The 25,663-nt window shown below is 42.5% G+C and overlaps 1 protein-coding gene and 1 long non-coding RNA gene across 16 annotated transcripts in view; one reads left to right on the top strand and one right to left on the bottom strand.

Annotated features, from left to right (window-relative positions):
- LOC116983051 (sarcolemma associated protein) overlaps positions 1 to 25,663 on the bottom strand; it is a 124,628-nt gene that overhangs the window by 24,753 nt on the left and 74,212 nt on the right. For 8 of the 15 annotated variants that reach the window (XM_033036593.1, XM_033036595.1, XM_033036594.1 and 5 more), the window contains 3 exons: positions 15,971 to 16,051; positions 15,059 to 15,118; positions 7,401 to 7,463 (listed from right to left, as the gene is read on the bottom strand). In XM_033036593.1, the coding sequence (XP_032892484.1) occupies positions 7,401 to 7,463; positions 15,059 to 15,118; positions 15,971 to 16,051 (204 nt within the window). The remainder of the gene's footprint in view (positions 1 to 7,400; positions 7,464 to 15,058; positions 15,119 to 15,970; positions 16,052 to 25,663) is intronic. The other 7 variants (XM_033036597.1, XM_033036599.1, XM_033036608.1 and 4 more) reach the window with 1 other exon arrangement.
- Positions 1,788 to 23,796, top strand: LOC116983053. Its single transcript, XR_004414599.1, has 3 exons — positions 1,788 to 1,969; positions 11,598 to 11,602; positions 23,786 to 23,796. It is a non-coding gene; the product is annotated as an uncharacterized LOC116983053 (long non-coding RNA).

Raw genomic sequence — 25,663 nt, 5'->3', positions numbered from 1 at the left:
ATTATCTGATTTTCTTCGCCTCTTTTGCTCTTAGTGGCAGACCCTACGATGAAGGATTTTCTCAAAGATGCTGCATTCCCTAATTCTCTATGTTGTTATAAAACCAACATTTTTGTTGCTTTATTTAGGATCGATTTCTTCCCCTTTAAAAGGTTCCGGGACTTCGTTACCTTTGTTGATTGAATAATACCAAACGCAACAACATTTGCACGAAATAGAACAACAATCTTACATTCTATTTTTAAACATTTACTGGATTAATAAGTATAGGAAGCTCAGATTCAAGTGGTTACAACGACTTCCTGCACTCCAACTGCAGCAAGCAGAAGGAGATGGACCTGCTGGACATCTTAAGGCATGGTCGACATAGTGGTGCAGCAGGTAGAGCTGCTGCCTCAGCGTGCCAGAGACCCGGGTTGGATCCAGGCCTCGGGTTCTATCTGGGTGGAGTTTGCACGTTCTCCCTGTCACTGTGTGGGTTTCCTCCAGGTGCGCCAGTTTCCTCGCACATCACTGAGAGGTTCGGGTTTGTAGGTTAATTGGCCTCAGTAAATTGTCTCTGGTGTGTATGGAGTGCATGTGAAAGTGGTGATCGATGGTCAGTGTGAACTGGAATTAATCTCCTCAAACAGCATGATTGCACAACTTTACATGTTTTCTGCATTGCGATTTAATGAACTAGCTTTCACCACAGTACAAAAATGTCCTATGGGCATTAACTAATGTGGTTAAGAACTTTGTTCCCCAGAGATTAATTAGAAAACAATTTGAACCATGACATGTGGTGAAGTAATGACCTTGTTATGCTAAAGAAAAAGGACAATTTGCCATAAAACCACTTTTTTTCACAAATCCTCTGCAGTTTCCTTTCATGACTTTTTTCCCTGTTCAAGAGACACAAGTTTTGTTCTTTGGAATTTCTTACAGTTATGGAACAATACAGCAATGCAGACTCTTCTTACTAACCAGGTTATCCAACTTCACCGTTTTGTTCAAAAGGGAACTAGCTTTCACCAACTTCACCTTCTGGTCTCATGTTCCTGTTGTTAAAAATAACTGCTGTTTCGGAAACAATATCATGATTCTTTCAAATACCACAATCAAACTTCCTCTCCACGAAATGCTCAAACCATATCCTCCCTGTCCTTGGAAACCGCCAACTCTTTGCCAGACGTGGTTTCTTCTCTCATGTGCCTGACAAAAGAACTCCTCTAGTATCTTTGTGCTTGACTGGTAAAAGTGAGGTCAGGACTCTAACGGGTGTAATTCTTGTGGATCTAGTTCTGTGGTTTCTCCGATCTGGTTTCTGGTCTAACTGCAACAGAGGACCTCCTAGTTGATGTATATGTCCCGCGATCTGGTTTTTGATTTCCCACAATTAATCCAATTATTAGAAGGCTGAAATTCTGTCGAAGTAGTATCTTTCCCCCATGTTTATTCTGGAGTCTCTCAATATCCTATTACTTGCTCCCTTCACTCACTTTAAACACACTGCCCCTTAGTTTAGCCGAGTTTAGAGAAACAGCGCGGAAACAGTCCCTTCGGCCTACCTGGTCCGCACCGACCAGCGATCCCCGCACATTAACACGACCCTACACACACGAGGGACAATTTTACATTTACACAAGCCAAAGTACGTCTTTGGAGAAAACCCACACTGATCACTTGGAGAACGAACAAACTCCATACAGACAGCGCCTGTGGTCAGGATCAAACTCGGGTCTCTGACACTATTAAGGGCCTGTCCCACTTTCACGACCTAATTCACGACCTTTTTTACTCGTGGACATTTTTCATCAGGCTAGAAAAACGCCCCGACCTACTTGATGCCACGAGTACCTACGACTAGCATCATGGGCTGCTACGACCTACCTACGACCTCCAACGACCGTGCTGCGGGTATGAGTCAAGAGAAAACTCGGTAGAGGTCGTGAATTAGGTCGTGAAAGTGGGACAGGCCCTTAAGACAGTAGCTCTACTGCTGCGCCACCATGCTGCATGTCAACATCAGTTACATACACAGTCATTTTTCACACGCATGCATACGTGCTTATGCTTAACATTCAGCAATTCTTCACCAACTCCCTGAAATTATCAATGGCTGGGCATTACATGTTGATTATTTCACAGCCATACTGGTGAATGATTGCCCAAGTGAAGCCTACTATTAAAATACATTTTATTTTGCAAATATAATCACACATGGCCAAATGTGTGATTTTTTTCACAATCTAAGCATTTGTGCCCAAACGATTAAACATATTTATTGTAAAACCTTCATCCATCTTTCTTGAAAAAAAAAAACACATTTTTGAACAATGGTTTTCTACAATAATATTTACATAATACCTCCAGCAACTGAAGTACAATTAATCTGGAGCACTCAGTGTACGATGGTGTTATCAGGAATGCAGACAAACTTGTACCCCAAGGTTTAATATTCCTAATACAACGACATTCTCAAGCATCATATTTTTGTGTAGTTACCCTTGAAGATGTTTTTTTTTGCAACTTTCTTACTTAATTTGCAAAATTAACCATGTGCAAAATGAACTTTGCAAAATAACTTCATATCGGACACATTTTTGATCCGATGAATCAAAACCACAAATTGTGCTGCACTGTGTCTAAAGACCCGATCAATCTATAAAATGCATCTAATTATTCTGTCAAGATGATATCATATCTTTGAGGCATTGCAATATTATGAAACTATGAAATGTTAACACGGGTCTGTTCTTCCGCAAGCTGTCTGCCTTCCCAGTATTTCAAAGGCAGCTGAAGTCTCCAGCATCTGCAGCGCTGGCTTTTATTCACTTGTTTTTGTATTTTCAGCATCGCTTTTTCACGTTCAAGGGCAGTAGATTGCAAAATATCTGATGAACATCCTAATCTTTCACTTAAACTCTACCTCCAAGATTTTAAGCATGAAGCACAACAATTTCAGACGTTTCCGAACAATATCAGACAATCAAAACCACTTTACGAGGCACAATTTAACAGACTGGGTAATCCCAGCAATGCAAGCAATTTTCAGATTTATCCGACTGCACTGCGGCGAACCAGGTACTCATTCTTCCCAACACTAATGAATTGGAGTCAATCTTATTTATTGTCGGGCCACAGGGCCATCACCTACCCTAGAAATCAGCCGATCATGCAGTCAAGGGGCAGGAATATCTACCTGATTGGACCTACTTGTTGCATCACATACAGTCTTGCCAAATGCCTGCATAATCTAGGCAAAACTTTATTGACGTTTTCCAACACATTGGCAATGAAGATTAACTGTTCATTTGTTTGCAATTTTATCTTTTCACAAAAGTCTTGCACAACATTTAGTGGAGCGTCACCGATGATAAGCTTATCACTTTCTTTTCTTCTCACCAAAGTGAACAAGCTTAGATTTCCACCCTTTCCAACCATAATTATGGAAGGCGTGGAAGGCGTACCATGGAAAGCGACTCCGGACTGTCAAAGCTGCCACAGTCAGACATAAAAACAGTTTTTATCCACGAGTAGTTGCTCTACTCAACAGCCAAAAATCTGAAGCCTCCCTTTGATCTGGTATTTTGTTGGTTCACATGCTTGATCAATGGTGTTTTATCATTAATGTTTTATTATTATTCATGTTTAGTGTTTTCTGAGTCATTCGTAACTGTCACTGTATGTCATGTTGTTACTTGTGGGTGGAGCACCAAGGCAAATTCCTTGTATGTGAATACTTGGCCAATAAACTAACTTACTTACTTAATTAGATTTTATTGAACTTGAGTATGTCTTGATTGGATTTATGTATGGTTTTATCAGATCTGTCGGATAGCATGCAAAACAAAACTTTGCTGTATCTCAAGTTCAAGTTTGTGTTTATTGTCACTTAACCAATTGAGGTACAGTGACACATGACAATAATAAATCTGAACCTATACGATGAATGAACCTGTCGATCTGTTCTCCTGCTGTTTCTATCTTCCATGTATAGCCAGCACATTTGTGCACAGTAGGTCTTCTCACCTTTCGTTAATACACACTGTAAATTGCTTACAGCACGGTAGTGATCTTTGTGGCATCCCACCAGTAACAGCCTGCCAACTTGAAAAAGATCCATACCGCAATATCATTCAGTTAATGCGCTAACAATGTTACCCCTGGGTCCGTACGTTGCATAACCATCTTTTCAATGATTCCGGTCGAATTAAAATTAAGTTTACAAAAAGAGAGAGGCTTAGATTCATTTGCCATTTAGGACTGAGGTGAGAAAATAAAGTTTTCACCCAGAAAGTTGTGAATTTGTGGAATTCCCTGCCACAGAGGGCAGTGGAGGCCAAATCACTGGATGGATTTAAGAGAGTTAGATAGAGCCCTAGGGGCTAGTGGAATCAAGGGATATGGGGAGAAGGCAGGCACGGGTTATTGATTGGGGACGATCAGCCATGATCACAATGAATGGCGGTGCTGGCTCGAAGGGCCGAATGGCCTCCTCCTATTTTCTATGTTTGCCCTCCAAAATATTTTGGGTACTTCAAATTGCTGAACCCCTAGTTTTAAAACACACTTAATACAAATAGATTTTGAATCCAATTTCTGCACAATTTATCTTGCAAACAAGAAACAAACTAATGTTCTGTGCTTGGTAGACAAAAATGCTGGAGAAACTCTATGGAGCAAAGGAATAGGTGCTTCACCTGCTGAGTTTCTCCAGCATTTTTGTCTACCTTCGATTTTTCCAGCATCTGCAGTTTAATGTTTTGTGTTCAGTGAGGTCACAAGTTTTACCAGGATATTCAGAAAACCTTCCTGCGTTTCAAATAGTGCAACAGGCTCTTTGGTTATTTAGTTCCATGAATGGAAAACACTCCCTTTAATCACGTTAATATTTTCCCCTCACACCAAAGTAAGTTATGGGCCTGTCCGACTTGCACAACTTTTTCAGCGACTGCCGGCATTCGTCATGGGTCGTTGCAGGTCGCCGAAAATGTTCAACATGTTGAAAATCCAGCGGCGACCAGAAAGACGCTACGACTCTTTGGGTGACTGTGGAGACGACTCACGACCATACAGGCGACACCCTGGTGACATGTCGCGGGGTGAAGCCTATATGGTCGTTAATAGTCGCCCAAAGAGTCATACCTTGTTCTGGTCGCCGCTGGATTTTCAACATGTTGGAAATTTTCAGCGACCTGTAACGACTCATGACGAGTGCCGGCAGTCGCCGAAAAAGCACACTCTTGGTCCTGCTTTTGATTGTTCAGTGCAGGTGGTGCATTCAGATCGTGGTGTAAGATAGCTGGCTGTCACTAGATGGAAGTAAACTTCAACTGGTTGAATCAGGTACTCAAAAAGTGACTCCGATGTGGGATGGGTCACCTTGACCAAGAACGTTAGACCAATTCATATTAAACAAAGGCAAACTTAAAAGTGGCATTTAGACACAAAATGCTGGAGTAACTCAGCGGGACAGGCAGCATCTCTGGAGAGAAGGAATGGGTGACGTTTCGGGTCGAGACCCTTCTTCAGTCTGAAGAAGATGCTGCCTGTCCCGCTGAGTTACTCCAGCATTTTGTGTCTATCTTCGATTGAAACCAGCATCTGCAGTTCTTTCCTACACATTAAAAGTGGCAGACTTGTGCCAATGAATTGGGGGTTTTCCAGACTAATACCTAAGCAGTCCCAAAGGCTATATATTTGTTAAAGCATACAGAGATAAGTGCTTCTATGGAGAAAATGTGCACATTCACTACTGATGTATCAGAATCTGAATCTAACTCTCAAATGAATATGTGAAATTCTTAAAATGGAAACACATGCTATCATTTACATAACTTGAAGCATTTCATTAATTTAAAAAATGTTTTTCCATCCAATTTTCAAAAACTCAAATAACTGTCTGCAAAACATTTTCTGACTGTTTGAATGTTTTGATAACCGTCATGGCACCTTGTTTGCACCTATTATAAGAAGTTGAAACATTGCAACAAATTTACGCTCTGAAATGGATAGCTGTAAACAAGAGCAATCAATTAAACAAACAGTAGAGTAACTCAGCGGGTCAGGCAGCATCTGTGGGGAGAATGGACAGGTGATCTTTGGGTCAGGACCCTTCCTTCAGCGTTATCATCTCACATCCCTGGGAAGTTGTACATGACTGTTTTCTGTAGGAAGACAGATGTCACTGGCAATGATAGCAGCAGGCTGAGTCAGTTTTTCACAACACTTATTGCAAGCCTGACTGGTTTGATTTCACGGTTACTTATGAATCCTGGAATAAAAGACCAGAGCTTGTTCTGTCTCACTTGCACACTTAAATGAGAGTATTCATAGATGACCAAACCTCTGCGCAATTGCAAGCTGCTGATGGAGACCCTGGATACAGACGTCAAACTGCTTCACTTGCAACCCTGGTGCCTGGAGAAATGAAACTTCCATACTGTCAAATCCTGCCCGCTTCCCAAACAGTTCAGCTCCCTCAGGATATGCTCAGGTAAAATATCACACAAACGTCGCCAAACTCAATACTGGAATACCAATACAAGAGGCTTTGGGATAAGACTAGAAGGCCGCAGAATTTTAGTTTTGAGAAACAGGCCCTTTAGCCCACTCGTTCCGCGCCGACCAGCGATCCCCGCACATTAACACTATCCTATACCCACTAGGGACAATTTTTACCAAGCCAATTAACCTACAAACCTGTACGTCTTTGGAGTGTGGGAGGAAACCGAAGATCTCGGAGAAAACCCACGCAGGTCACGGGGAGAACGTACAAACTCTGGACAGACAGGACCCGTAGTCAGGATCGAACCCAGGTCTTTGGCGCTGCATTCGCTGTAAGGCAGCGACTCTACCGCTGCGCCACTAGGCTGAATGTCTGAATAGGCTCCAAAACCTTTGATCTGAGATGTCGTTTGACATTTTGCAATGTTTCACAAGGTAAAAATAGTATTTATATGCTTCAAGGCAACCAATGTGCTGACCCCAAGACAATGTTTGAATAATATTACTCATACATATACAATTACAGAAGCTGTCACCTCAAAGTTGATGAATTTTGCTTAAAATGCCCATAACTTGGTATTTATCCAGACCACAGTTAAAGCACATGCAAAGTCAAAGTGAAGTCTATCGTAGGCCAGCATTATACAAAACTCATCCATTTTGAGATCAAAGATAAATTCCAATGAGCAGATAATTTGTTATTGGAAAATGATCATATTTCATGAAAAAAAAAGTTAGTATAATGTTAACGATCTGTTCAGATGTTTAGAAATCAGAGGAGTGAAGGAGGATGGGGGGGGGGGGGGGGGTGGGGGGGGAGGGAGAACGAGAAACTGGCCAACAGCAATCGCCTTACCAAGGAAGGCTTATGCTGTGCTGCCTGTCACATGAACCCACCCTGTACTTACACTTGAGATGATCCAGATCACTTTCATGCTTTCTGCTGGAGGCCCTCGCCTCTGCCAACAGGTCTGCGGTGGGGTGAAGCAGAAGAGAAGTGGAAGAACAGTACAGGCGCAACAGAAGCCAGCAAACATAGAACACAGAAAAGCAAGAAGAGCTGTGTGAGAATGAAACAGAAGCCAACACAAAAAGCCTTAACCCTTAAAGTGCTGGGTCACGGCTACCATATAAAAGAGGAAAGATTGCAGAATTCAATAATGTATGATATTTCCCCACGTTTAATTCAAACTCCCCACTATGTAAATTCAAGGTATAAATGGAGTAACATCATCTTTGATGCACTCTAGCTGAACAACAAACAAAGAATATAATCTACAAAGTTCACATTTGCCGCTGTGGCCAATGAGGAGCGTATTGTTTTCTGACACATTTGTCTGCAAAGTTGCTTGCAGCTTAATATAGTTTAATTCCACGATTTCATGTAGGAACCACTAATTTCATCTTGTAAGGATTGAAGGAATTGCCAGATTTTGGATGAATTTTGTCAGAGATTATAGTGCACCGCTCAACGCAAAATCCAGGAGAGCAACAGGACTTGAAGGCAGAATCGTCCACCGCCCTTTCAGCAAGAGTTCTAAAGCAAGACGGCGACCACAGTGAGACAGGCAGGACAGAGCAAAGCGCACAGGAGAAAACTAAACGCTGCTGCGGCCATGTAATAGTTTAGTACATGGGCTAACCCACCCTGTACTTGGTTGCTTTCAGTTTTGGATAGAGGGAAAAAATGAGGAGAAAAATTAATGAAATATTTCTACCACCTAGAGTGATGTTGTAGCTCTACATTTGGTATTCTAGTTCGATAGTCAATATATGTATCTATTATAGCTCAATCCGCATCTACTTTGCAAATTATTGAGTCCAATACCAATTTATAAATACAAATATTGAATAACTGGTAGCGCATAAGAGCGAATGATCAGTTTTAATAAATTGCTCTAAGAATAATAAGTCTATTCTTTGCATTGAAATTCCCACATAGAGCCTGCACTGCCATTCAATATGATCAAGGCTGATCATCCAACTCAGTATCCTGTACCTGCCTTCTCTCCATACCCCCTGATCCCTTTAGCCACAAGGGCCACATCTAACTCCCTCTTAAATATAGCCAACGAACTGGCCTCAACTACCTTCTGTGGCAGAAAATTCCAGAGATTCACCACTCTGTGTGTGAAAAATGTTTTTCTCATCTCGGTCCTAAAAGACTTCCCCCTTATCCTTACAACAGTGAAAGAGGCATGTCCCTTTTCTTTGATATAACCATATAACAATTACAGCACGGAAACAGGCCATCTTGGACCTTCTAGTCCGTGCCAAACACTACTCTCCCTCATTTGGTTAATCCATTTTAATTTTATCCACTGGATGGGAGTTGGGCGCGGGTTTGATTGAATGCTTTAGACGGCAGGTTTTATACTGGAGAGGACCACAGGGAACTCTGCAATGAGGCAGGTGAAGCGGCCATGTCTGATATACGGCTCCAACTCTCACAACCGCCTGTGGGTGTAATTGTTGCATGTATCTGGCATTGTTCACTGTATCCCCGCCCCACCAAGAACCGCCCCCACCTCACCAGACCCATCCTCAGACAGGAGCTGAACACAGAGTTTAAAAAAAAACCCAGAAACAAAATGCAGGAAAAAGAAATGATCATTGCAGATTCAGAAATTGTAAAGAAATTGCGCTACCCAGTGGCCAGAGCTGCCAATGACAAGGTTTACATTGACAAATGGCGTTACAAACAAGAGTTTTGCTGAGTTTATGGATCACCTGCATCATCACTCTGGTTAAACATTCATGCCTAAAGCACGACAACATTGCCGTAATGTTGGCCACAGCCTCAATTCAATGTTAACACATTTGTCTCGGTCAGAAGGTAGCAGAATCTATCTCGCTGCAGAGACTCAAATACATAATCGACATACTGAAGGGCTATTGCACAATTGGGCGTTCTAGTCTTCAGTCATCTCAGAAAGATCACGTCACGGTTTTCAAATTAAAGCAGGGCGGTTTTCACAGTTTCCTGGCCAGTATTTACTCTTCAACCAGAATTAGCAAAAAGATTGTATGCTCATCAGCCTTGTTGGTGCTGCCCACACTTCAAAGAACTGGTCTCCCATATTTCCTAATACTAAAGTTCTACATAACAGAAGAGTCTGAAGTTTGTATATCCCATTCCAAACTTTAGCTGAAAATCTACATGAACTCTTTAGGGTATTACAACACAGAACCCTATTCGCAGTGACTACTTCAAGGAAGGCTGCCTCGATGCTGGAGGTGAAAGTATGTACATATATATGTACACACACACACATTTGCATGTACCAACTTTATGGCATAATTAACTAGTATAATGTCATTGCACTGATAGCCGTTGTTTGTATAATGCAACAGCATTAATATATCTGATCTAATCAAAACAAAAACTCTAGAATTAAGATTGCATATGAATTGAAGACTAGGGCAACTCAGCCGGTCAGGCAACATCTCTGGAGAACATGGAAAAGTGACAGCTTGGTCATGCCCCTTCAGACGGAAGAAGAGTCCTGACCCAAGACGTCACCTAGCCATGTTCCCTGAAGATGCTGCCCAATCCGCTGAGTTACTCCAGCACTTTGCGTCCTTTTGTGTAAACCTGCATCTGCAGTTCCTTGTTCCTACATTCATCCAATGAATAATGACTTTAACGTAATCAAACTATCATTTCCAAAATACACATCTCCTCTTGGTCACTTAGATAACACTTTAAAAAAAAAGATAGATTGAATAAGTCAGAGACCTGAATGGAAGACATGGTTGCAGTTTAATTTTCTGGAAGATTTTCTTTCTGATGTGCATGTGAATGTTTTCAGAAACATTTGCTACGTAATTATCAGACATAATGTTTTGAATGTCACTGTCGGTTTAATGATATTACCATCTTCTGCACGGAAACAACTTATGTTACAAGCCACCTTATTAATGAATAGCTGCATAAAAATTGTTTTATGTTACTGCGACAACAATAAGCATATTGAATCACCATTGGCCTCCAAGTTATCAACAACCCTCTGGACAATAAAAGGAGATAAAGTGCTGGAGTAACTCAGGCAAAGTTGCTGGAGAACATGGATTGGTGACGTTTTGGTTGGGACCCTTCTTCAGACTCTTTCAAGACTACTTTGTTGATTTGCAATAGTATACAAAACTCTAATGGAAGACACACAAAATGCTGGAGTAACTCAGCTGGACTGGCAGCATCTCTGGAGAGAAGGAACGGGTGGCGTTTTGTGTCGAGACCCTTCTTCAGACTGAAGAAGCGTCTCAGATTGAAGAAGGGTCTTGACTCGAAACCTCACCCGTTCCTTCTCTCCAGAGATACTGCCTGTCCTGGTGAGTTACTCCAACAATTGTGTCCATTTCAGTTTAAACCAGCATCTGTAGTTCACTGTTTAAGAAGGAACTGCAGATGCTGGAAAATCAAAGGTAGACAAAAATGCTGGAGAAACTCAGCGGGTGAGGCAGCATCTATGGAGCGAAGGAAATTGGGGGTTCAGTATTGATGTGGATAGAGAACTGGCTGGCAAACAAGAAGCAAAGAGTAGGAGTAAACGGGTCCTTTTCACAATGGCAGGCAGTGACTAGTGGGGTACCGCAAGGCTCAGTGCTGGGACCCCAGCTATTTACAATATATATTAATGATCTGGATGAGGGAATTGAAGGCAATATCTCCAAGTTTGCGGATGACACTAAGCTGGGGGGCAGTGTTAGCTGTGAGGAGGATGCTAGGAGACTGCAAGGTGACTTGGATAGGCTGGGTGAGTGGGCAAATGTTTGGCAGATGCAGTATAATGTGGATAAATGTGAGGTTATCCATTTTGGTGGCAAAAACAGGAAAGCAGACTATTATCTAAATGGTGGCCGACTAGGAAAAGGGGAGATGCAGCGAGACCTGGGTGTCATGGTACACCAGTCATTGAAAGTGGGCATGCAGGTGCAGCAGGCAGTGAAGAAAGCGAATGGTATGTTAGCTTTCATAGCAAAAGGATTTGAGTATAGGAGCAGGGAGGTTCTACTGCAGTTGTACAGGGTCTTGGTGAGACCACACCTGGAGTATTGCGTACAGTTTTGGTCTCCAAATCTGAGGAAGGACATTATTGCCATAGAGGGAGTGCAGAGAAGGTTCACCAGACTGATTCCTGGGATGTCAGGACTGTCTTATGAAGAAAGACTGGATAGACTTGGTTTATACTCTCTAGAATTTAGAAGATTGAGAGGGGATCTTATAGAAACTTACAAAATTCTTAAGGGGTTGGACAGGCTAGATGCAGGAAGATTGCTCCCGATGTTGGGGAAGTCCAGGACAAGGGGTCACAGCTTAAGGATAAGGGGGAAATCCTTTAAAACCGAGATGAGAAGAACTTTTTTCACACAGAGAGTGGTGAATCTCTGGAACTCCCTGCCACAGAGGGTAGTCGAGGCCAGTTCATTGGCTATATTTAAGAGGGAGTTAGATGTGGCCCTTGTGGCTAAGGGGATCAGAGGGTATGGAGAGAAGGCAGGTACGGGATACTGAGTTGGATGATCAGCCATGATCATATTGAATGGCGGTGCAGGCTCGAAGGTCCGAATGGCCTACTCCTGCACCTAATTTCTATGTTTCTATGAAATAGGCAACGTTTCGGGTCGAAACCCTTCTTCAGATCTTCTGAAGAAGGGTTTCAACCCGAAATGCTGCCTATTTTCTTCAATCCATTGATGCTGCCTCACCTGCTGAGTTTCTTCTGCAGTTCACTGTACCTTAATTGGTATATGTGACAATAAACTGACCTTGAAACAGTTCCTTCCTATGCAAAACTCTAATGGAAATCTATTCAATAAACTGCATGTCATGTACATACAAGTTTTCCACTTTTCTCTGAGGCATTACTCAGAGATGAAGGATTGGTTTTGCATTCCAGTTCTATGAATTCCAGAGTGACTGATGAGCACACATTCTTCCATAGAGAGAGCTTGATGTGGTCGTGAATGGATAGCTTGCGAGGTGGTGCTCTCCTTTACGTTCACACTGAGCTTCAACCTGCTCCCAAAGTAGGGATTCGAGGTTCCCACTGCCATTCTGAACGCTCCTCCTTCCTTGAGTCTTTATGGGTTGGTTTTCAGGTTCCTCCGGGTGCTCCAGTTTCCTCCTACATCCCAAAGACGTGCGGGTTTGTTGGCTAATTGGCCCTCTGTAAATTACCCCTAGTGTGTAGCGAGTGGATGAGAATGTGGCTTAACGGAGAACTAGGGTGAACGGGTGATCGATGGTCAGCCAGTTTCCATGCTGTATCTCTAAGCTCAACTAGAGCACTTGTTCAGATATCCACATCAGATACGTAAGCAATGGCTGCCCATCGGCTGTGCTGAATCTGTGGACCCTTGATACCGCCTTGTACTTGGTTCACGTACTCTGCTGTAATCTTGCGTAGAACACCAAATGTTGGACTAATCGAGTGAGTTGGGCAGCATCTCTGGAGAACTAGGATGGGTGACGTTTCGGGGCAGGACCCTTCTTCACACTCCCAGTTCTTCAAACTGCAGGCATGGTGGAGGAGTTACCAGATGGAACCTTCCTTAAAATAATCCTCAGACAGGCTGAGGGGGTGACCCCGATAGAGGTTTATAACATAATGAGGTGCATAGATAAGATGAATAGCCAGCCTTTTCCCTAGGATAGGGGAGTCTCAAAATAGAGGGCATAAATTTAAGAGAAAAGGGGAAAGATTTAAAACCGATCTGAGTGACAACTTTTTCACACAGAGGATGAACATCACTTGTCCAAGTGCCTTTTAATGGCCACAATTGTATCTAGCTCTCTCACTTCATCTGTCAGCTCGTTCCTTATATGCACCACACTCTGCGTGAATAAGTTGGCCCTCAGGTCTCTTAAATCTTTCCCCTCTCATCTCAGATGTCTTGCCCTCTAGTTAGACTCTCCTATGTGGGAGGAAAGGCAGGCAATTCATCTTATTCATGCGCCTCCTGATTTTATACGCCTTTAAAGATCACCCCGCAGCTTCCTGCACTCCACTAAAACCAAACAGCCCATCCAGTCTCTCGTTATAACTCAAACCTTCCAGACCTGTAACATCCACGTAAACCTTTCTTGCACCCAGTAGGTTGGCTTTGCACACAACAAAATCAAACTAAACCGTTAGGTGATCAGTTAGGTGATTGTTTTAAGCATTTTAGAAGAAAAACACAAATTACTTATTATTTGTCTGCCAAGCAGAAACACATTGGTCGGTTGGAAATAGTATTTAATGCTATGTAATCATAACACGGTGAATGGACATGCTTCACAAGCGCCTTTAAAATAACATACGCTACCCTGAATTATTTTCAATGGTGGAACCTTTCCAGAAATAAAATAAAGACATACAGTTTAAAATCTTAAAATGTAAATACGAGGTAAACATGGAGAGTATTTAAATCAATGCCTCTTCTGGTGATTGAAACTTTACACATCATGAACGAGATTTAATTTTTATTGCAATTTTGAGAACATAATTATTAATAATTCTTGAAAATCTGTAGAGGACTAGCAAAACTAAATTTGCAGCCATTTTAGATATGATATTCTGTGATGCAAGGTCAATTAGTTGCAGAAATGCCATGCAATGTTTCTCAGTATACACTATACAAGTCCTTACATAGTCAGAGGAGAAGCACGCCCTTTCACTGGTTAAACTTTCACCACTCAGAATACGTCACTGTTGGGTACCTCTTAATCTCCCGAAAATAAAAATAAATATTATTGCAGCTCAGCAATTTAAAAAAAATATATAGATGTTGCCTTTTTTCAAGAAAATGATACCATGATCATTCTTAAAAACAGCTTTCCAATGCAGAATTTTTTTCCGCTCCACATTATAAGCAGATCCCACTCAACAAAGCTAAGTGTTTTCTCAAAGTATGAGCAAGTTATGCTGCAAATGATAAATCATTATTTTATTGCACCCAGAAAAATGTTGGGTGACATACCATCAAACAACCACAAATGGAATAAGCTTGGTACCCAATGGTGCAGTTCTCATCGCGAACACTAGATGTCACAAGGAGGTCGGTGTCAGCATTAACAGAGGATCAAACAGGGACACATCAATCCAAATACAAATTAATGTTTCCTAAGATACAGTTGAGAATCTCATGAAGCTCAAGGGTGAGGGTGGGGTAGTTTACCCATGCACCGAAAAATATGTAGAATTCAGCAACGGTACAAATCATTAGAAAACCACCTGAAACATTCTGTTACGACCATGCTCTCTGTATTAGAACTCAAACATCAACCACCACAACCTTTGTTTTTACATGAGGCAAAGATTTGCCTTGGATGATACAGACATTTGATAAGTGAAAGCTGCCAAGATCCTACAATTATATAGAAATGCTAAAGCTTCAGCTGAAAGGGAACAAAATAATATTATTCAAATTGAAATAACCACAAGTTGAGATTTATTGGATAACAGCCACAAATATATTGAACGTAGAAAGGAATGGAACAATTGCAAGATTATACATGTTATTAAAGAGTACATTGCAAAACCCCCTCACAGAACCCAACCTCAAGACATATAAACCTTACCTTTCAATAATGAAACCTTATTGAGAGATTCATTCAGTTCTTGTTCATCCATTTGGCAATCTGTTTTTTGTTTTAAAAGCACAAGTTTAAATTCACGCAGCAGTCAGTGGTAGATATGTTTTCTTAAAACAGTGAAGGCAGACAGGCACAACAGAACAACTGGTCACGGCAAGAGTATGTCTTAAGTAGGGAAGATATTAAAACCAGTGCGCCTTCCCCAAAGGCAGTGATAATTTTAGATTACATATTTGGCAAATAAGATATGCAAATACTGATTTGGCACTGGTACATCCAAGTTATTTAAAGTTCAGTTTCCGATGGATTTAAGATCATTAATTAAGATTAGAGGGAAATTTGTTTGCCATGACTAAAACAATGTGGTTGATAAGATTTAGTTTTCAGTAAATATTTGAAATAATTTAGCGTTAATTACATGCATAAAACAAAGCCATTTGAAACAATCAATATATACCGTCTGAAATACAGTACGAAACAAATAAAGAATGAAGTTCTGGCACAGGAGACAAAGAGAAACAGAATAAAAAGGACCACAGTGAAACAATAACTATTCAAGTAAAGATGTTTGAAGCAAATAGAAATTAAATGTTAAAAAATGGCCCAAATTTATTGATATGAAAAATTAAATTCTCACTGAACTGAAATATGAGCAGAGCATATCTTAAACTATGACAAAAAAGAGTTTTCATTCCAAATCAGACAACTTGCATGCTTTCGTAAACTAAGTCTTGGAAGAATTATTTTCACTGTAAGGTTACCAAAACTAGGAAACACTATATTTAAAATATTTAATTAGATTACAGAACTAAGGAAGGGTATTTAAAAAAAATAAAATTATTTGAGACTACTTAAAACAACAAAAAGGAGTGAGTTTGAAAGCGATTGAACAGTTACCTGTTGTGTCGTCGCTACTGCGATCCTTACTTGGGCTGAGAGTGTCGGACATATCAGATTCCTTTGCTTCCGGTTGATTTTCTGAGGAGACAGAAGAGTCCACTGTGACCAGAGGGACTCAAAACTAAACTCCAATTCACTAAGCTAAGTCACTCCTTTCCTCTACAATCACTGAATCGTGGCGAAAGTGGGCGGACACAACTGAAAACTGCACCTTTCGCAAGATTTTTGGAGTGGATTCTAAAATTTCAATGCAAAAAAGAACTTGTCCCTAAAAGTTCACATGAGCCCTTCCACATATTCTCAAAATGCTGTCAGCTTCTCTCATCTTCCACAAATGGTCACATTATCGAGTTGAAGCTTTGAGTAAGTGCGCAGCTGCCCGGCTAAAATAGCCATGCTTTTGTTTGGAAGAGGAAACTAATTCCTTGACAACTGGCTGAAGATCCCGAGTTGTTTGTTCCCAACATGACTTTGATAAGTTGCCATCACAGATGAACAGCATTCAGCATCAAGCGTCCCATTACTTTGTTAATGCCTTCAGAATTTCAATATAGGCAAGGCAAGGCAAGGCAACTTTATTTATATAGCACATTTCATACACGAGGCAGACTCAAAGTGCTTCACATAAAGACATGTCATACAATAAATGAAATAATAAAATGAAATAAAATAGAACTAAAAGAAAAGAAAAGCAAAATTAAAAATGAATTATAAAAAGTGCAAAAGTTAAAAGTGCAATGTAGTTAAGATTTAGCTGAAAGCTAAAGTAAACATAAAAGTTTTCAGTCTTGTTTTAAAAGTGGTCAAAGTTGAGGCAAGTCTTAAATCTTCAGGAAGTTTATTCCAGCTATTTGTTGCATAGTAACTAAATATAAGAGATACTAAATAATTTGTCTTTAAATTATTTCCGTGAAGGTCCATGAACAACAAACAACTAAGCAGTTTAACCGGGCGCACTGTTACTTCTGGGAATGCCGAGACTCTTCATCACCTTTTTGTTGCTGTTATTTTAGTGTACAGCATTTATTTTACAAGCAGCAATATCTTAAAGGGGCTGTCCCACTGCGGCGACCTAATCCACGAGTTCAGAAAAGTTTGCCCTTGACATACTCGCAGCATGGTCGACACAAGGTCATTGGAGGTCTTTGTAATTCTCCTTCATGCTCGAGAGTAGTCTCCACGTACTCGAGGCCACGCGGCATATTTTCCAACATGCTGAAAAATGCCCGCGAGTAAAAAAAGGTCGCCACGGAAAAAAATCTATATTTTTTTTACTCGTGGGTCTAGTGGTAGTAGGTCGGCATGATATTCGTAGGCAATTGAGGGTAGTGGAAGGTAGGGCCTGTCTCAGTATGGCAACCTTATTGGCGAATTTAGGAGACTGTCATGGTATTGTTGAATCGCCAAAAAGTTGGCATCCTTCGACTATGTAGAAGACTAGCTTCGACTATCAACGGGCCATTGAAACGAGCAATGCCGATATATTAACACCATCTACGACTATCTCGAGTACCTTCGATTACCTACGATAACATGCCGCGAATAGTAACCACTAAGCATGCGGGAACGATTCTCGACCATGAAGGAGACTCACCAGAGATCACCTACGACCAAGTGTCGACCATGTTGCGAGCATGTGGCGAGTGCAGTCTCCTAAACTCGTCAATAAAGTCGCCATAGTGGGACAGGCCCATTAAGAGTAACTTTATAACTAAAGCATCTATTAATATATAAAACTCTCGCCCAAAATTCCGAAACGGAACTCCGTCCGGCTGTCACATTTCTTCCATTGATTCCCTGCAACTCCGAAACTGGACGCAGAATCGCCGACATCTTTTCCATTTCGGTAGAGATTTCACTTTTCTTTCTAAGTATCCGCTCCTCATTACATTCCGTCGTGTTTAAGTACACGTTTTTAATCAAATCCTTCCCCCCCCCCCCCCAATATTTCAAAACTAAACTGGCTTCACACCCACAGAACCTTCACCAGCCCCAGCCCCTGCTGAACGTTCCATCGTGTGATGTCACAATGCCCAATCTTCACATATGTCCAATCGGAATGGATCCATTTACATATGCCTATGCAGGAGCCCAAGCCAATGGTGAACGTTCCATCGTGTGATGTCACAATGCCCAATGCTCAAAGACATCGTTGCCATAGAGAGGGATTACAGAGAAGGTTCACCAGGCTGATTCCTGTTATGTCAGAACTTTCATATGAAGAAAGACTGGATAGACTCGCCTTGTAATCGCTAGATTTTAGAAGATTGAGGGGGTATCTTATAGAGACGTTTAAAATTCTTAAGGGGTTGGACAGGCTAGATGCAGGAAGATTGTTCCGGATGTTGGGGAAGACCAGAACAAGGGGTCAAAGTTTAAGGATAAGGGGGAACGCTGAATCGCCGACATCTTTTCCATTTTGGTAGAGATTTCTCTTTTCTTTCTAAGTATCCGTTCCTCATTACATTTCGACGTGTTTAAGTGTACGTTTTTAATCAAATCCTACCCCCCCCCCCCCCCAATATTTCAAAACTAAACTGGCTTCACACCCACAGAACCTTCACCAGCCCCAGCCCCTGCTGAGCGTTCCATCGTGTGATGTCACAATGCCCAATCTTCACATATGTCCAATCGGAATGGATTCATTTACATATGCCTATGCAGGAGCCCCAGCCAATGGTGAACGTTCCATCGTGTGATGTCACAATGCCCAGTGCTCATAGACATCGTTGCCATAGTGACAGTACAGAGAGTCAGATGTGGGCCGAGGAGCCTTCAAGACAACATGAGATGTTCCCATATTGTGTGAAAATATTTACGTCATTCACCCCTGAACCTCGATAAGAACACCACCTGCACATCTTAATTAAATTAGAGAAAAACGGAAAAAAGGTCGGGCATTTACACTTTTAAGGCTCTGTGTGTGTCGAAGCTTCGTGTGTGTGATGCCGCACCGCTAACCCCCCCACCACCCCCCCCACGCGTTGCCGAGACGGACCCGACTTCGACGACTTCAAGATACGATATTTTAAGACGGCAGGGACCCGACTTCGACGACCAAATCTCCCCTGGGGGCTACAGGTAGGGAACGGTCTTTATGCACTTTTCCAACTCTGTGTGTGGGGGTGGTTAGTGTGTGTGAGGCGCCCGCCCCCCACCCCCCCCCCCAGTGGGGGCTACGGGTAGGGAACGGCTGCGTTGGGGGATCAGACCCAACGGGTTTGCCATTGGTCGTCGTGTTTAAGTGCACGTTTTTAATCAAATCCTAACCCACCCCCCCCCCCCCCAATATTTCACAACTAAACTGGCTTCACACCCATAGAAGCAGCACCAGCCCCAGCCCCTGGTGAACGTTCCATCGTGTGATGTCACAATGCCCAATGTTCAAATACATCGTTGCCATAGAGGGAGTACAGAGAAGGTTCACCAGACTGATTCCTGGGATGTCAGGACTTTCATATGACGAAAGACTGGATAGACTCGGCTTGTACATGCTAGAATTTAAAAGATTGAGGGGGTATCTTATAGAAACTTACAAAATTCTTAAGGGGTTGGACAGGCTAGATGCAGGAAGATTGTTCCAGATGTTGGGGAAGTCCAGAACAAGGGGTCACAGTTTAAGGATAAGGGGTAAATCTTTTAGGACCGAGATGAGAAAAACATTTTTAACACAGAGAGTGGTGAATCTCTGGAATTCACTGGCACAGAAGGTAGTTGAGGCCTGTTCATTGGCTGTATTTAAGAGGGAGTTAGATGTGGTCCTTGTGGCTAAAGGGATCAGGGGGTATGGAGAGAAGGCAGGTACAGGATACTGAGTTGGATGATCAGCCACGATCATATTGAATGGTGGTGCAGGCTCGAAGGGCCGAATGGCCTACTCCTGCACTTAATTTCAATGGTTCTATGTTTCCCTCTCCGAAACCCCTCTCCCACCCATCCCTCTCTCCCCCACCCCCCTTCCCTCTCTACGCCACCCCCTTCCTCCTACCCCTCTGTCCCTCTTCCATCACTCCCCCTACCCCTCTCCACCTCCCTCTCCACTCTTTCCCCTCTCTCCCCCACCCCTCTCCCCCTCCCTCCCTCCTTCCCTACCTCCCCATCCTCCCCCTCCACCACATCTATCTCCCCATCCCCCTCTCTCACCCCCTACCCCCGCTCTCCTTTCCCTCCCAAATCTGTCCCATTTCCTCCACCTCCTCTCCCCTCCCTCCCCTCTTCACATCCCCCCTCCCTCCACCCACCTGTGTGTTTGGGGGTTGGTTAATATGAGTTTGATGCCGCAGCCCCCCCTCCCCCCCCCCCCCCCCTGCAAAACGCCGTTGGGGAAACAGACCCAACGGGTCTGCACTTGGTCTAGTCTATTTTAAAACTCTTGACTTCAACTCTTTGCATCCTTCTACATCTTTGCAGGTATTTGGAAAGTAAATTAAAACAAGAAAGGGACGTAGAAATGTGTGAACTAAAATGTTTGGAAATAGATAATTATGGGAATGTAAATAGACAAATGAAAATGAATCATTTTTAAAGATGGATTAAACATAATGAAATTGCCCAAAGAAACTGGGAATTTGAAGAAACACAATGTTGTGATGAAACCAAACACAGAGGAACTGTTGAGATATAATTAGAGAAAGGTCAATTAAACATTGCATACCACACATGGATGGAAAAGGAGAGAGAGGGAAATGAAACAGGTGCTGAAGCTGAAATAGTGAAGGCAGCAGATAATAAGTGGGTTGGTTGTTACAATCAGAAATAGAATCCAAATGGATGAAGAGAACATTCTGGCAGCAGTACTGAAGTCTTGTACCCTTGACTCAACCATCCCAGTTCAGCGACTGCACTGACATTTTCTCCAGCCGTGGCAAAAATGCCCTGTCCACAAGAAGCAGGCCAAAACCAACCCAGCCAATCTCCAACCCATTAATCTACTCTCAATCAGCAGCCAAGTGGTAGCAGGGACAATGACAGGTGCTAATGAGCAACACTTGCTCAGCAACAACCTGTTCACAGAAGCTTAGTTTGGCCTCTGCCAAAGACACTCAGCTCCTGGCTTTAAAGCCGTGGTCCAAACATGGACGGAGGATCTCAACTCTGGGGAGAAGCGAGAGTGACTGCCCTCGACTACAAATATATCGATTTTCTCCATGCCGACCAATTTTTTCCGACCAACCATTATCACAATGAATGGCGGTGCTGGCTCGAAGGACCGAATGGCCTCCTCCTGCACCTATTTTCTATGTTTCTATGACATCAAGCCAGCATTTGATGGACTGTAGCATGAGGGAGCCATGGCTTAAACTGGAGTCAGTGGGGACATCCCAGCTGGTTGGAATGTCTGAGTATGAAGAAGTGTTCTGACCCAAAACATCACCTGTTCCTTTTCTCCAGAGATGCTGCCTGATCCGCTGAGTTACTCCAGCACTTTGTGACTATCTTTGGTCGGAATTGTACCAAGCACAAAGGTTGTTGAAGTTGGAGGTTAATCATCTCAGTCATAGGACATGTGTGCCGGAGATCCTCAGGGCAGTGTCCAAGGCCCAACCAACTTCAATGTCTTCATTCAATGATCTGCCTTCAATGCTAACGTTAGAAGTAGGGATGTTCACAGACGGGAGCACAATGCTCATCGTCTGTGGCTCCTCGGGCAACAAAGCATTCAACAACAACATGCAGCAAGACCTGTCTGGGCTGATGGGTGGAACGTACAATTCACGCCACATAATTGCCTGGCAATGATAAAAAGCCACAATGAAAATCCAGCTATAATCCTCTGACATTCAAGTTGTCAACTTTGTCACCTGTACATACCAGATGTACAGTGAAATGAAAGTGGTAATGCTTGCAGGATTGTGCAAAACATAGAAAATAGGTGCAGGAGTAGGCCATTCGGCCCTTCGAGCCTGCACCGCCATTCGATGTGATCATGGCTGATCATCCAACTCAGTATCCCATCCCTGCCCTTTAGCCACAAGGGCCACATCTAACTCACTCTTAAATATAGCCAATGAACTGGCCTCAACTACCTTCTGTGGCAGAGAATTCCACAGATTCACCACTCTCTGTGTGAAAAATGATTTTCTCATCTCGGTCCTAAAATACTTCCCTCTTATCCTTAAACTGTGACCCCTTGTTCTGGACTTCCCCAACATCGGGAATAATCTTCTTGCATCTAGCCTGTCCAACCCCTTAAGAATTTTGTAAGTTTCTATAAGATCCCCCCTCAATCTTCTGAATTCTAGCGTGTAGAAGCCGAGTCTATCCAGTCTTTCTTCATATGAAAGTCCTGACATCCAGTATTTACATTTCAAAAAAATACACAACAGTAAATGAGTCCCTGGTGAGATTAGAATTTACAGTCCTAATGGCCTGTGGGAAGAAACTCAGTCTCATCCTCTCTGTTTTCGCTGTAAATGCTGTTGTGTCTTTTAAAAAACCCCGTAAATACTGGTTCTGTTCTGTTCTGTTGTTTTGCACAATCCGCAGGCATTGCCACTTTCATTTCACTGTACATCTTGACTTGACAAAGCAAAAAGCAAACACTTTGCAGAGGAGCTAGAACTCGCCCGTGTAAGTCTGCGAACAACCAACGAGAGAATTCAGAGGAAGTTCTTAATCGGGAGCATGATAAGAATGGTAGAAATCACACCACAGGATGTTTTAAGAAAAACATTTAGGGTGAGGGAACAGAGGTTATCCTGGAAGAGTTAGACAGGAAAGTGAAGCGTAAACAGCAGCGTTGATGGTTGTGCTGCATAGCACGTTGATGTACTTTGTCCTTCATGCAGCTGTGTTACTGGAGGCTTGGTTTGTAATGTTAAACTAAACACAACCATCCCATGATCTCTAAATTCTGTTTTCCTGCTTGGAAACTGTGCTCTAAATTACTTTAAATTCCTGCATTATCTTCAAAGACCAATCTTATCTTATGTTTAAAGTGGCCAAGTCAAAGGTTCAAACATAGAAACATAGACAATAGGTGCAGGAGTAGGCCATTCGGCCCTTCGAGCCTGCACCGCCATTCAATATGATCATGGCTGATCATCCAACTCAGTATCCCGTACCTGCCTTCTCTCCATACCCTCTGATCCCCTTAGCCACATCTAACTCCCTCAAATCTTCAACTTGTAGAAGAAAAGCATCAGCACAAACTTTCTGGACCCCAGGGAATGACTGCACAAGATTAAATGTTTAAGAACTGGAGATGCTGGAAAAATCGAAGATGAACAAAAATGCTGGAGAAACTCAGCGGGTGAGGCAGCATCTATGGAGCGAAGGAATAGGTGACGTTTCGGGTCTCGACCCTTCCGGGTCGAGACCCGAAACGTCACCTATTCCTTCGCTCCATAGATGCTGCCTCACCCTCTAAGTTTCTCGAGCAATTTTGTCTACGCAAGATTAAAAATCACTTTATGTACTCCTGATAAATCAAAAAACAACGTCCAAGTTGAAATAGTTTCCCTATCAGGTTTACAAAATAAAGTGGCAGCTAATACACAAATGCTACCATTGTGTAGATATATCCACAATAGATGAAGCAAGAACTGTGGATTCTGTGGTAGGTTCCAAGTTCTTCCAACAAAATTGTAAATTGTTCCTATCGTGTAGGATGGTGCTAATTCACAGGGATCGCTGGTCGGCGTGGACTCGGTCCTGTTTCCGTGCTGTATCTCTAAAACTAAATTTTCCTATCTGCGCTCTGAAGAAGGGTCTCGACCCAAAACGCCACCCATTCCTGCTATCCTGAGATGCTGCCTGATCCGCTGAGTTACCTCCGCAATTTGTGTCTATATTCCTATCCACGTTCTTCAGAGATGATGCTTGACCCACAGAGTTGCTCCAGCTTTTTATGTCTTTCTTTGGTAAACCAGCATCTGCAGTTCCCTGTTACTAAACATTCCTTGTCTTGCAACATCCCTCCTTGACAATCCAACTTCCTCCTTTTGCTGACCACATGCAACAATCGACCAAGGGTAGCTCACCAGCTATCTACTTTTGCCAACTTCTTCTAGGTTTCCATAACCATCCCACACTAACTCTTTCCCCCCCCCCCCACCCCCCGCACCCATCAGTATTTCCCACTCAAATATGTTGTCCTCAGCTTGAGATCGTGCATTCTAGCCCTTCCTCACATGATTGAAAAGACTAGGCTTGTATTCACTTGAGTTTAGAAGGATGAGGGGGTATCTTATAGAAACATATTAAATTATAAAAGGACTGGATAAGCTAGATGCAGGAAAAATGTTCCCAATGTTGGGCGAGTCCAGAACCAGGGGCCACACGTTTAGAATAAAGGGGAGGTCATTTAAGACTGAGGTGAGAAAAAACTTTTTCACCCAGAGTGTTGTGAATTTGTGGAATTCCCTGCCACAGTGGCCAGTGGAGGCCAAGTCACTGGATAGATTTAAGAGAGAGTTAGATAGAGCTCTAGGGGCTAGTGGGGCTCAAGGGATATGGGGAGAAGGCAGGCACGGGTTATTGAGAGGGGACGATCAGCCATGATCACAATGAATGGCGGTGCTGGCTCGAAGGGCCGAATGGCCTCCTCCTGCGCCTATTTTCTATGTTTCTATGGCTTCTACCCACTGTGGAATCACAAATGAATGGAACAAATGACTTCATAGGCAAGCACTACTCACGGCACCACAAATAAACTCTGCAGTGACACAAGATATCACTCTTGATCCTCCTGCTTTGCAAACAAACATTTCAACAACTCTGACATGCACTTTCTTACTTTTACTGATCGCCAAAATACCCATTCAAGTGTATGAGTACAACCAGTGACAGCTACAGCAATTCTTAAAATGCCTCTGAAGCTGGTAATGTGGCTATAAATATACCAACAAGTCATGGTGGGGAGATGATACGACTTGTTAACCTTTTGCAGCGCAATTGTTATCACATAAATATCCTAAAAAGGAAAAGAAATTATAGTAACTCAGTCTTCAGTCTCAGCAGATTTATATTTGTCAGAATACGAGTACTGGTTCACCAGTAACTATTGATTTGCATGAATTTTCAATTGGTGGGGGATAAACATATTGTGGTGTACATTCTACAGGAACAACGAGAATGAATATAATTTAACCATCATGGTGAAAGGTAAACCATGTTGAACAAATTTGATAAAGTGACAATGTGGATCAGAGGACATGGATTAATGGCCTGAACACAAACTGTCAAAAGTCCTACACAATAGATCTGTAAAAATAAATCAAGGTCCAGGATGGATACAGCAATTCGTTCTTCCCCCGCACAATTAAAGCATGGAATAATCTCCACCCAACTATAGTTACCCAACCAGATGCAACTAAATTTAAAGTAGCTCTTTCTTCCCAATAACCCTTTCTGGCTTAAGCCCTCCCTTCACCACCTAGTGTTTAAATTCCATTTGGAATATTTTGGAGGACCAAGAAACCAAAAGATTCAAGATTCAAGATACATTTAATTGTCACATTTGCCAGATGGCACAGTGAAATGAAATTCCCATACAGCCATACAATAAAAAAAATAAAGAACACAACACACTATAGAATTTGACATAAAACATCCCCACACAGCAGAATCAGAGTTTCCCACTGTGTGGGAAGGCACCAAAGTCAGTCTCTTCCTCCACTGTTCCTCGTGGTCAGGGCCTCCCCAAGCCCTCCGCAGTTGCCGCTACGGGCGGCCCGATGTCCAGGACCG

Source organism: Amblyraja radiata, chromosome 18 (assembly GCF_010909765.2).
Source record: "Amblyraja radiata isolate CabotCenter1 chromosome 18, sAmbRad1.1.pri, whole genome shotgun sequence".
Lineage (NCBI taxonomy): Eukaryota > Metazoa > Chordata > Chondrichthyes > Rajiformes > Rajidae > Amblyraja > Amblyraja radiata.
The sequence above is the reverse complement of the archived record's forward strand: the minus strand, read 5'-3'. Positions and strand labels throughout refer to the sequence as shown.